The sequence below is a fragment of the Lepidochelys kempii genome, chromosome 5 (assembly GCF_965140265.1).
Source record: "Lepidochelys kempii isolate rLepKem1 chromosome 5, rLepKem1.hap2, whole genome shotgun sequence".
NCBI lineage: Eukaryota > Metazoa > Chordata > Testudines > Cheloniidae > Lepidochelys > Lepidochelys kempii.
Window position 1 is genome coordinate 5,201,060 of NC_133260.1, and position 12,252 is coordinate 5,213,311.

The 12,252-nt window shown below is 46.0% G+C and overlaps 1 protein-coding gene across 4 annotated transcripts in view; it reads right to left on the minus strand.

Annotated features, from left to right (window-relative positions):
- Positions 1-12,252, minus strand: part of UBAP1 (ubiquitin associated protein 1) — a 55,650-nt gene that overhangs the window by 4,872 nt on the left and 38,526 nt on the right. For all 4 annotated transcript variants that reach the window (XM_073343397.1, XM_073343396.1, XM_073343395.1 and 1 more), the window contains 3 exons: positions 8,021-8,923; positions 2,157-2,192; positions 1,379-1,579 (listed from right to left, as the gene is read on the minus strand). In XM_073343397.1, coding sequence (XP_073199498.1) covers positions 1,379-1,579; positions 2,157-2,192; positions 8,021-8,923 — 1,140 coding nt within the window. The remainder of the gene's footprint in view (positions 1-1,378; positions 1,580-2,156; positions 2,193-8,020; positions 8,924-12,252) is intronic.

Genomic DNA, 12,252 nt, shown 5'->3' on the forward strand with positions numbered 1-12,252 from the left:
CCCCTATTCGTCTGGGTAGAAACATTTTCTGGGTCTGAAACGCATCCAGACTCGGAACTGCCACTTCCCTATGCAGTGAAGCGAGCTCTGTGCCCTCATTTTAGCAAGCGCCGTTCTGAGGCCATTTGCACCATATGCTGTGGGGACTGAAGAACGCCACACACTCAAAAGAGCCAGCTGCTGCATCACTGCGAAAGCCAGCATGCGTCATCTGTACCCATCAAATCCTTCGGGGCCAAGACTAAGTTCCCGCTAAGCTGTGCGGCCAACACATCAGCCTATTAAGGGCTGCGGCAGGGAGAGATGCCTCTCCCCGCCGGCTCCAGCCCAGCCCCGGACCTGCTGCGGCCAGGGGAGTGGCGCCCCTCCCCCAACCCAGCCCTGGCCCGGACCTGCCGTGGCAAGAGGTGCCTATGATGTGGCCCCAGCCCAGCCCTGGCCCTGCCGCAGGAGGGGCGCATACTCCCCGCCCCGCCAGCCCAGGTGCTGCTGCAGGGAGAGAAAGCTTGGGGGAGAGGCGGGAAGAGTCCCAGGGCAGCCTGCACCCCAAACCCTTCATCCCCAGCCCGCACCCACAGCCGGAGCCCTCACACCCCTGCAGCCCAACCCTCTGCTCCAGCCCTGAGCCCCTCATCCCCGGCCCCACCCCAGAGCCAGAGCCCTCACTCTCCCACACTCCAAACCCCTCGGCCCCAGCCCTGCAACGTGAATTTTGTTATGTGCACCAATATGGAGGTGATGAGTGACACACCACCTCCATATTGGTGCACATAACAAAATTCATTCCACACGTGGGTGGGAAAACTTAAAAGGGAACACTGGGCCAAGATCTCCCAAACAGTGAGACTGCATAAAAGCCTTCAGTGCAATAGCTGCAGGCACCCGTAACTGCAGTTGGCCCAGAAGCTGTACACAGAATCAGCCTCTTTACCTAGGTACTTGTGTGGCTTTCACCCCCGTTGTATCTGAGCAAGGCGAAGGTCCATGCTAAAGCTCCTCACTTGAAGTCTAGATCTCCAAGCCCAGCCTCTCTCCCCACAAAAGAGGAAAGGCCACGTGTGGTTCAGGGCCTGCCCCGATTTCAGAACAGTGGACAGGAAGCATTTCTAGGCTGGTGCCAACCTAAGGAATGTCTCATGTCTGAAGCCGCCACTGGCTGCGGCCAATGGACACACTTTCCCTGTAGCCAGTTCACCTGGTACTAGTGACACCCACACTTCAGCTCCAAAATCCATTCCCAGTTAATCTGCAAATTACGGCAAATTCCAGGCCTCCATTAGGTCCTAAGCGTTTTGGTTTTTGTAAGGCCATGGGGTCCACACTACTGACAGAGATGGCTGCATCTCTGGAGCTCCCACTCCTTTGCAAGAGCTCGTACCTGTTCTATATTCTGTCCTTTCTTCTTCATGGCTGTCATGACATCGTCGTAAGAGTATCCCATGTTGACGACTGTTTCCACACACTGCCTCTCACTGGCGGACAGGGTCTGCAGCATGTCTGAGTACGTGGGGCCGCTTGACCATTTAGTGCAGCTGGTATTACTGGGCACTTTACACACTGTGAAGTTTTGGTGCGTTATCTAGGAATGGAAAGCCAAGCAGAAATGAGTGGTGATACATCTCTATCCCAGCACCATGCCTCTTCCCTCCCTGGCCAGTGTAGGACTACTCTTTACAGAACTCTGAGGGAGTTATCTCATCTCGTTTGAAATGAACAGAGCTGGGCTTCCCACACTTCCTTTGGGAGACCAATCACTGTTGGGATGAAACTGAGCAGTGGGGTACAAAAACATTCCCTCTGCTCCCAATGATCTCTTCTAGGATCACCCTAGGCAGTTCCTCACCCGATATCCCCTTCTACTTTGAAAGATACTAGATCTACGTCTACTAATTTAGCCAAGCTCTGTCATCATGAGATGACAGCCAGCTAGAGAGAGTAGGTAACAAAAAGAGCATTTATGAAATAAGCAGAATCAACTCTTGGCCCTACAAAGGTACAGATGACCACACCCATGTGCTGACCACTTTATTGACCGTCAGTACACTCATAGGAGCCATTCATTGCTTCCTTCACACAAAAGAACATTACCAATGTATGGGTAATTTAGGAATGTACTATGCAACATACCAACTTATGTAGGTAATTTGGGAACTTACCATAGGGAACTCTGATTCCTTGTAGTCTCTCTGTACCTGTAAAAACAACAGATGAATGAGAAGATTGAAGAGCTGTCTACTATACTGACAAGCAAAGTTCCTAGTGAGAAGGGGGCCTGGAAGGACAGAGCCAGGAAAGATGGGTAGAGGAGCAACAATTGCCATACTGGGTCAGACCGTTGGTCCATCTAGTACACACCTGTCATTGACAACGAAACATAAAACACCTTGTAGTGGAGAATTACGGAATAGCCTACCCGTAAGAAGAAAAGGAGTACTAGTGGCACCTTGGAGACTAACCAATTTATTTGAGCATAAGCTTTGGTGAGCTACAGCTCACTTCATCGGATCCATACTGTGGAAAACACAGTGAGATTTATATACACACAGAACATGACAAAATGGGTGTTACCATACACACTGTAACCAGAGTGATCACTTAAGATGAGTTATTACCACCGGGGAGGGGGAGAGAAAACCTTTTGTAGTGATAATCAAGGTGGGCCATTGCCAGCAGTTAACAGGAACATCTGAGGAGCAGTGTGTGTGTGTGTGTGGGGGGGGGGGCGGGAATAAACATGGGGAAATAGTTTTACTTTGTGTAATGACCCATCCACTCCCTGTCTCTATTCGAGCCTAAGTTAATTGTATCCAGTTTGCAAATTAATTCCAATTCAGCAGTCTCTCGTTGGAATCTGTTTTTGAAGTCTTTTTGTTGTAAGATAGCGACCTTTAGGTCTGTAATCGAGTGATCAGAGAGATTGAAGTGTTCTCCGACTGGTTTATGAATGTTATAATTCTTGACATCTGATTTGTGTCCATTTATTCTTTTACGTAGAGACTGTCCAGTTTGGCCAATGTACATGGCAGAGGGGCATTGCTGGCACATGATGGCATATATCACATTGGTAGATGCGCAGGTGAACGAGCCTCTGATAGTGTGGCTGATGTTATTAGGCCCTGTGATGGTGTCCCCTGAATAGATATGTGGGCACAGTTGGCAACGGGCTTTGTTGCAAGGATAAGTTCCTGGGTTAGTGGTTCTGTTGTGTGGTGTGTGGTTGCTGGTGAGCTACTGCTACTCTTAATCCTACCCGTAAGAGATGTTTCTTCCCAACCTGTCAGTCAGCAGATGGCCCAAAGAGGGAGGATTTATAGCCCTTCTCAGAATAATTCTAAAATATTTTAACCTAATGTAATTGTGGCTGCTAATTATCCATACAAATGTCCAATAGATTGCTAAAGCCTACTAAACTCTTGACCTGCCTGATGGCTTGCAGCAGAGATCCACGAGCTGAGTTTGTGCTGTGTACAAGTATTTCCCTTTATCAGTTTGAGGCTATTGCCGACAGATTTCACTGAATGTCCCTCTGCGTTTGGATTATGAAGGAAAGTAAAAGGGACACCCAGCAATTTCTCTTCTCTCACATTCAGCATTTTATTCTCTTTCATCACCCCTTACTGGTCTTCTCAAACTAACCTAGCCCATCATTTCTACTCACTAGGCCTCGGACTACTTCGGTGGCCCATTTCTGTATCCCTTCGGCTATATTCTCTTCTGAGTTGTCTACAACTGACTGCAGTAATCTAGCTGAGAGCATGAGAGAATTTCAGTATTTTCTATCCATCCCATTTTTGATGCATCCAAACAAGGCCTGCTTTTTGACTACTGTGATGGGGCAAGGCCAGATGGCTATAGAAAAGTAGTGGGAGATAGATATATTAGCTCCAGGCTAAACAAATCCCTTGGTACCAGGATAAGTGAAATGGCAGCTGCTCCAGGTCAATTAAGACATCTGGGGCCAATTAAGAACTTTCCAGAAGGCAGGGAGGACGCTAGGTTGATTGGGACACCTGAAGCCAATCAGAGGCTGGCTGAAACCAGTTAAAAGTTAACTCGTTAATGTTTTTCTTGTGGGTGTGGGAGCAGGACACGGATTATAACTGGAGCTAAGAGGAAGTCACCATATGAATTCCCTCTTCAGAAAGCTTTTTCCCTGCAGCTTCCTCTGACCAGAGGGCTTACAGCCATTTGGAGACATGTAAGTTCAGAGATTTCAAGCAGAGATTTGCTTGGCTAGGGAAAGCATTGTATATTAGCACATTGCATTCTCCATAGCCCTTACTACTGTGCTGAAGCCACTGATAATCCTGGACTGCATCCGGCCCACACTCCAGCCAGATCTGGCTTACATAAAAGCATTTAAATAAGAAAGCCAATGAGCAGCACCCAACTCATGGAGGTAGTTCGGTTTCATTGCACTTGTTCCAAACCAGCCATTCCAGCCTCAGACGCCCCAAGAGAATGTGACTTTACAGTTAGTCATAGTTGAGATCACTTCAGTGCTGGTGGGACTGTAAGTGGATTCTCTTCTGGGAGCAGATACTTGTTAGAGAAGGCTCGTGTGTTCGGATACTGATTTGTCCCAGAATGTCTGATTTCTGTGGGGCAACAGTAGGTCAACTTAATTAATGGTACATCCCAGAGCTGCTTAATCTTGGGGGGAGGCAGGAGACATGAGAAGAGGGGAGTTGCTCCTCATCCTCCCCCTCCGCAAAAATATTCCTAACCAAAGGAGGAAACTAAAACTCCAGAGTAAACTAGTGAGAAAGAAACAAGTGAACACCATTCACCACACTCACCAACCTCCACTTCTATAAACCACAACCCTATGTTTAATGTACATACAGGATTGTGGCTTAGCACTTGCCCTGTGCATGCTTTGACAATACTGTTGCCTTATTCCATGCAGGCTGGAAACCACAACAAAGATCAGATAGGAAGTCCACTGAAAGAATAGAGATATAATTATATACTGAATTTTTGATGTTATCGATAGCCCAACTGTCAATACCCACATGCTAAGCAGCATCACGTAGAAAGAGCACACATCACAAAATGAAGCCTGCATGTCATTTGTCAGCGCTACACCCAGATCCATTTAATTTCAATCCATTAGTCCTCACAAGCAGTTTTTCTATTTGTCTTCTTGCCTACTTTGTATAAACTGAATTGTGAAGATCACCAATTGTCAGACACTAGATGACATCCAGCAGGGCAGAGGCCAAGAAGTTCAGCATCTAAAGATCTAAACTCAGAAGAGGAAGCCCCTTTTACAACAAAAGGCAACTTGTGTAGTTTCAGGTAAGTCCCAGTTTTAAATGACCAATATTCTTGTGCAACCACCATAAAAATCTAGTCTCTACTGGCAGTTATTAAAATGTTAACAAGTCACGCCAAATCCAAACCACCAAAGTCAATCTCGACTACAGGAAAAGAAGTTGTGACAGGACACCATGACACACGTGGATGATCCTGACGCTTCCCAAATGGGGCAGACAGTCCGACTAAAGACGGACAGGAAGAGGCTCTGTATGGACATTTTAACCCAGATGTCAAGAGCTGCTCTTAATAGAAGAAACCTTCAAAATTACCTCAGACGACCCCTGGCTTTCATCCGCACAACCATGATCTTCTGATGCTCGGGACTGAATTCTGTATTTAGTTATGGTTTCAGAGTAGCAGCCATGTTAGTCTGTATACGCAAAAAGAAAAGGAGGACTTATGGCACCTTAGAGACTAACAAATTTATTTGAGCATAAGCTTTCGTGAGCTACAGCTCACTTCATCGGATGCATTCGGCATCCGATGAAGTGCGCTGTAGCTCACGAAAGCTTATGCTCAAATAAATTTGTTAGTCTCTAAGGTGCCACAAGTCCTCCTTTTCTTTTTGTATTTAGTTATAAAATTAAACAAGAGTATATTTCCCAAGTCCTTAAGACCGTAACATGGGAATCCAAAAAATCCTCCAGCTTATTGTTAAGACTAGAAATTCGAGACAGGAGAGCCCAGTTACATCAGCTTACCTCTTTCTCAGCTCTAAAATACTGTTCTCAACAGCATTTGTCCCCTACGACTTTGTCCAGTCTAGTGTTAAGTGTCTCAACTAAGGAGACGTCCATGCCCTTTCCTGGGAAACAAGTCTCAAGTTGGGAAGCTTTTCTTGCTATTCAATCTAATTGTTGAACAATTTCCTTCATTTCAGTTCACAAGTCCTTATCCTCCTTGAAGCATCCTACAGAACGCCTGCCTCCTTGGGGCTTGCGAGGATTTCTCTAGTGTAGATGGGCCCAGTGACGGTCACATCTCACCAACTCTAGCTGCTCAGCAGAGCCATTATTTAGATTTTCATCTTTCTCTTCTCAAGCTCTCTAGAGCCACAGGATATTCTGCCTGAGCCATGTGTGAAGAAGATAAAGCTATCACAGCCACATGATTTGATGAATGATGCTCTCTAATAAGAAACAATATTCAGAGCAATGACTGCTCACGGATGGGTTGGACATATTTTCTTTTCCGGCTGCTTTCTGGATTAACAGCATTTGCCTTCAGCCTCTGCACAATGCTAATTTTATTGCTAAAGGTAAAACTCATCACTTTTGCTGTGCCCCAAAGACTACTTATTTTCCAAAATGCTGGGTTTCTGTAGTAGCATTATGCGTGCCTATGCCTGCCAGCTGATTTATGGGCTTTGGTTTCAAGGCTGTATGTATTGACTGCGGTAGAATGATCAGCAAAAGGCAAGTATTCCTCAAGGGCTCTCCACCCCTTTGTTTGGGTGTGTGCTAGGTCACTTGCTCTCTGACATCCTACAACGCCTTTGAGTGGAGAATGTATACCAGTGTTACCATGACACCAAGATGTAATGTTTTATATTGAACATGAGGGGTCTCCCCGCCCCCTACCTTCAAACCCTTCCCTGCAATAGGTAGGGTTGAGATTTTCAGAGCCAACTATGGGATCTGAATGTCCAATTTCCATTCGTTTTAATGGGAACCGGATGTTCAAATCCCTTTGGTTCTTTGAGAAAGTTACGCCTATGTTTTGAAGGGAAAAGGAACAGATGGGATAAACCAAGTTTGCTTCTTCCCTTCAAGCTGTGCTGGACTGAAATGGTCTCCGACCTCTAGGCCAGAACCAATGTTTAGAAGCATGACAAAGTAGTTCTAGAACTCCGAGCACAGGAAATATCTAACTTATTCCAAGCACTTTCGGCACGGGTTCAGGCCTGAGAAAAGCAGGTACCAGATTTCAGACAAGTGTTATTTTAACTCAAATAAAAACCCACCGTTGTGTTTGGCGGGGATGCTGGAGCAAAGAACATTAAAAAGAGTGGCTGCCAGTTTATTGTACCGGTCAGCACTGAAGCACACAGCTCTACAAGGGAAGTGGAGATACTTGCACTGCCAGGGTCTGTAGCAGGGCTACATCAGTCTCTTGAGCGATAAGCCAGATCACTTGTAGCAGCTTGATAAAGTCATCTGAAAATGTCCTGCATGGGGATGCCACGTCTCAATACTGACTGTCCTCGGATGTGCCTAACACAAGCATTTCAACTGAATGTTTGCTTAAAGAATTTGATTAAATCCAGCATGGTAGCTTAGAAATGAATGTCTCAGTTTGGGGTGAACAGCCAGAACGTATGAGAATATAGCAGCGAAAAATCTTACTAGAGCCTTAAACCCAAGGTGCCCAAGATCTCTTACCATGAATACCTCTAGCAACTTGCCAGGAGCCAAAAAACACCTCATGGGCCTAAAGTGAATTAGATTACAGCTGTCTACATCCAAAACAGTGACATGTGATCTTCTGAGACTAACTCCCAGCATCCAATGTTTCCTCTTTAGCTGATCAGTTTTCCATTTAGATCAAGACAGAGCAATGCATGAGAAGACATGTATTGTCAGCAGACCACATCCGAGTATTAAATCAAAGGAAGCTACAGGATGCATTTTAGAAATATGAGTCACGTTCACCTTCCCCTTGAACACCCCAAACCTATCTTAACGTGTTGAATCCTTACCTTAGTTGCTGTGTTTTGAGATGATTGTTCTTCTGTACAAGGTGTTGACACAGATAAGGAAGGCAGCCTGGATGAAGAGGATAATGTTGATGTCTCCATTCCACTGTCCACATTTAAAGCAGAAAGTCCAACAACTTGATGTCCGTTGAGTTCACTAGCCTTACTGGGAGAGCAGGCCTGTAAAGAGCCATTTTGGAGACAGGTAGCGCTGTGAAAAGTGCTTGTGAGCTTTGACATTTTCTGATCGCTCTCATCTGAGTCGAGCTTGGGAAAGGAGAGAGATTTGATATTGCTCACTGACGTGATGGGGGAGAGGGACACTTTGGAAGACAGGGACATCTTTTCACAGTTTTCCAACTGTGGTAAAGTGATAAAGCCATTGGGTTTGTGAAGGGGCTTGAAGTCCAAGGTAGCCCTTTCTATGGATGCCAGAACTTCCTGATCTTGTAACACAGATTCCGGCCCTACTTTGGGCAAGTTATTCTCCAACAGTTGGGTGACAATTGGCCCAGTCGTACCAACGTGAATTTCAAGAATATTTTTCAGTTCTTCTTTTTCATCAATAGTTTTTAGCTCCAGATTGTCAAATGGGTCTTCTTCACATTCAAAATCTGCTGGGTTGAAGTCTGCCTTTGGGTAAGGCGGACTAAGGACCTTTTGCTTTATGGCACTGCTGTTGGCAGGGGTGGGAGTAAGAATGTTATTGTGCTGTAGACTAGCGAGAATAGGGTTAATGGGAAGTGGCAGAGCTTCAGAGAAGCCCATTTTGCTGTTGTTGTCTGAAGCAGCCTTGGAATTAGCTATTGCTTGCGCAGCCTTTTGCTCTGCTTCTCTCTGAGCTGCTTGGATTTTTTTGATGTCTTCCGCCCACTCAACAGTTCTCTTTTCCAGGGAGAAGTCATACTGTAAGGAAAAACGAGATTCAAGGGTAAGGAACACAGTCACTACTTTATGACGGCATCATCATCCCATATGTAGCAAGGAACATGGAGTAACAACTTAGGGGTATTACCCAAGGGGTGGGGAGGATTTCTCTTAACTAATATCTCTGCTCACCTACAGACAAGCAGAAGACATTCTTTGTGCCTCTAGAACAGGGGTTCTCAAGCTTCATTGCATCAAGACCCCTTTCTGACAACAAAAATTACTACATGACCCCAGGAGGGGGGACCGAAGCCTGAGGCCACCCTGGGAAGAGTGGCCAGAGCCAAAGCCTAGTCCCCAGCACCCCAGGTGCGGGGGCCAAAGCCATAGCTCAAGGGCTTCAGCCTCAGGCGGGGGGCCTGTAACCCTGAGCCCTGTCACAAGGGCTGAAGTCTTCAGGCTTGGACTTTGGCCCTAGGTGATGGGGCTCGGGCTTGGCCTTTGGCCCCAGCAAGTCTAATGCCAGCCCTGGCGACCCCATTAAAAAGGGGTTGTGACCCACTTTGGGGTCCCGATCCACAGTTTGAGAACTGCTGCTCTAGAAGCTAACCTTGGCTATATGCCAATGGATATATTCTATTCCTCCTTTCCACATGATTTTGCTTAAAAACTGTTACGAAGATGAACACAATACCACAGCACCTATCTCCCACAGAAGAGAGCATGCGTAGAGTAGAAATCAAGCACACTACTCAACGGTAGATCTCTACTATGCTCTAGCTTCAGGATTTGCTGGTAGGCTGCAGATTCCCCTGTTGATGAATTGGCCACGAGCCACACAAGAATAGAGTAGATTCTGGATTACTGCATCGCTGGAAACATCATGGAATTTTTTACCTCTCTTCAGAAGAGGTTAAAGTCCATAGCAGAGTTTAGTACCCAACAGAAAGAAGAGGTACTAACCTACGTACTGCCAGTTCTGCCAAGTCAAGAACCCAGCAAAGGAGTCATAAAACTGAAAAGGAGGACTTGTGGCACCTTAGAGACTAACCAATTTATTAGAGCATGAGCTTTCGTGAGCTACAGCTCACTTCATCAGATGCATATCGTGGAAACTGCAGCAGGCTTTATATATACACAGAGAATATGAAACAATACCTACTCCCACCCCACTGTCCTGCTGGAGTAGGTATTGTTTCATATTCTCTGTGTATATATAAAGCCTGCTGCAGTTTCCACAATATGCATCTGAGGAAGTGAGCTGTAGCTCACGAAAGCTTATGCTCTAATAAATTGGTTAGTCTCTAAGGTGCCACAAGTACTCCTTTTCTTTTTGCGAATACAGACTAACACGGCTGTTACTCTGAAACCTGTCATAAAACTGAGACATTAGCCCCTAGCTTAGGGTGCGTTTTTCTACAGAGGCAGATCTGTGTCGCTATTACCAGCATGACAGGGTCCCCTGAGCTTTCTCACATTTTAATATGAGCACTTCCTTGGAAGTGCAAGCACAAGGATCAAATCTTACATAAACCTCTAGGCCAAATGCCGCCCATCCCCATATTCACACAGCACATATCACTGTAATAATCTTTCTACAAGGCATACCTCATGAGGTACCATTCGAAAACTAATAAATTTGCTGGTCAGTAGTATCATGCTGAAATGTACACAGCAATGTGATCTGTAAAGTTATGAACACAAGCTGAAATGACTGAAATGTGTTTACCAGGCAAGTCTGGGGAGGGAGCAAACCTGTTTCTCAAAGACAAGCTGGCGCCTCTAGCCAGGTGTCATCAAAGTTGACTGACGATCAATCACCAGTCAAGTGGCCATTCTTTGGCAGTGAAGGGGGGCAGGAAAAGATTGAGACTCCACGCCTCCACCCTCACAGCTGGAAGGAACTTTAACTGGGATAACCCTCAGGAAAATGCATTTCAAAGGGTGACTGGACTATAAACTGAGGGTCAAAAACACCCCAGGTACTCCTCCTGCATCCCCTCACCTCCTTTGACCAGGGAGATAAAGGAACCAGCCTTTGGACTTTGTGTAAGATCTTGACTTGAAAATTTGATCAGCAATGTTGCTGGGAACCTGTGGTAAAGATTTTACCTTGAACCAAGTTTAGTTATTAAAAAGCATTTTTTCTTTGCTTTTCTTGTAGCCATTTTTTCTTTTAATGCCTTATAGTCACTTAAACTTGTTTTACTCAATCAAAACCAATTCATTGTTGTGTTTAAACTGAATTGTTTGGTAACTCCAGCAAACCGTTGTACACTGACCCCTTTCAGTGTCAATGGACCTACAATATCCCAACTGTCCAGGAGAGGGCTGGGCAGTGCAGCACATGCGTTTCTGGGGAAAATCTGGGACTGGGAATGTGTTGGGGTCACCCTGCGGATCGTAACTAAGGCTGCTAGACGCCAGACTGGGGCTGGTGTGTACCTGACAGGCTGCTGGGGTCAGAGTTGCTGGAGCAGGGCTGTGGCTATATGCAGACACTCAGCATGTAACCTGCATGCTGTTTGTGAGACGCAAAGGTTGGGAACTACAGCAGCAAAGCATTGTGAAGCACCCAAGGCAGCAGGATAGGTGGTGACAAAACCCCTCTCTGGTCTGGACTGCACCCCAGAACGTCAGACCTGCCCACACAGCCAGTTTGCAGGACAAGAGAATTTACAGTTGCACAAGTGACAGAACAGTCCACAGCCAAAATTACTTAAGGCACTAATGGTTTACAAGAGCAAACAGTGGTACCTTCTGAGCACGCAGGCTTAGCCTGTGGATATTCAGTGCAAAGGACAGACACTTCGCACAGTGGCCTTGGCCCTTATGCCGTGCTACAACACTTGACATGCTGAAAGCAGACACGCCTAGCACCAGCAAGCTGGACTGTCTTCTGCTGCAGATGTCAAAGGAAGCCGTGCACCATGACACATGACTTCACTGCAGCAGTCACATCAGGCACACCAAATGTGTGTGTCACTGGCTTGGAGGGAAAGGGAAAGGAGAGTTAGCGCCACGTCCCAGGCTAGCCATTTAGGGTTAAAATGGGCCTCGAACATACCAGATCAACTCCTTGTAGAAAGTATACTATGAAATCAAAAGACTTAAACTATTGATTTGATCGGCTCTGTGGTCAGGACTCAAAATCCATATTCCAGGGAACTCTGTGGAAACATCACATGGCATAAAGAACACCAAGCCACTCTACTGCGACCTGCCATTCTCTCTGCATCAGGATTGGCACTAAACAGGACCTTGGCTCCTAATTTAAAATTTCAGTTAAATTAGTGCGGTTGGATTTCTAGTACTAATCTGAAAATGATAAGCACACAAGGATTTTTTAAAAGTTAGTCTGTTTAATC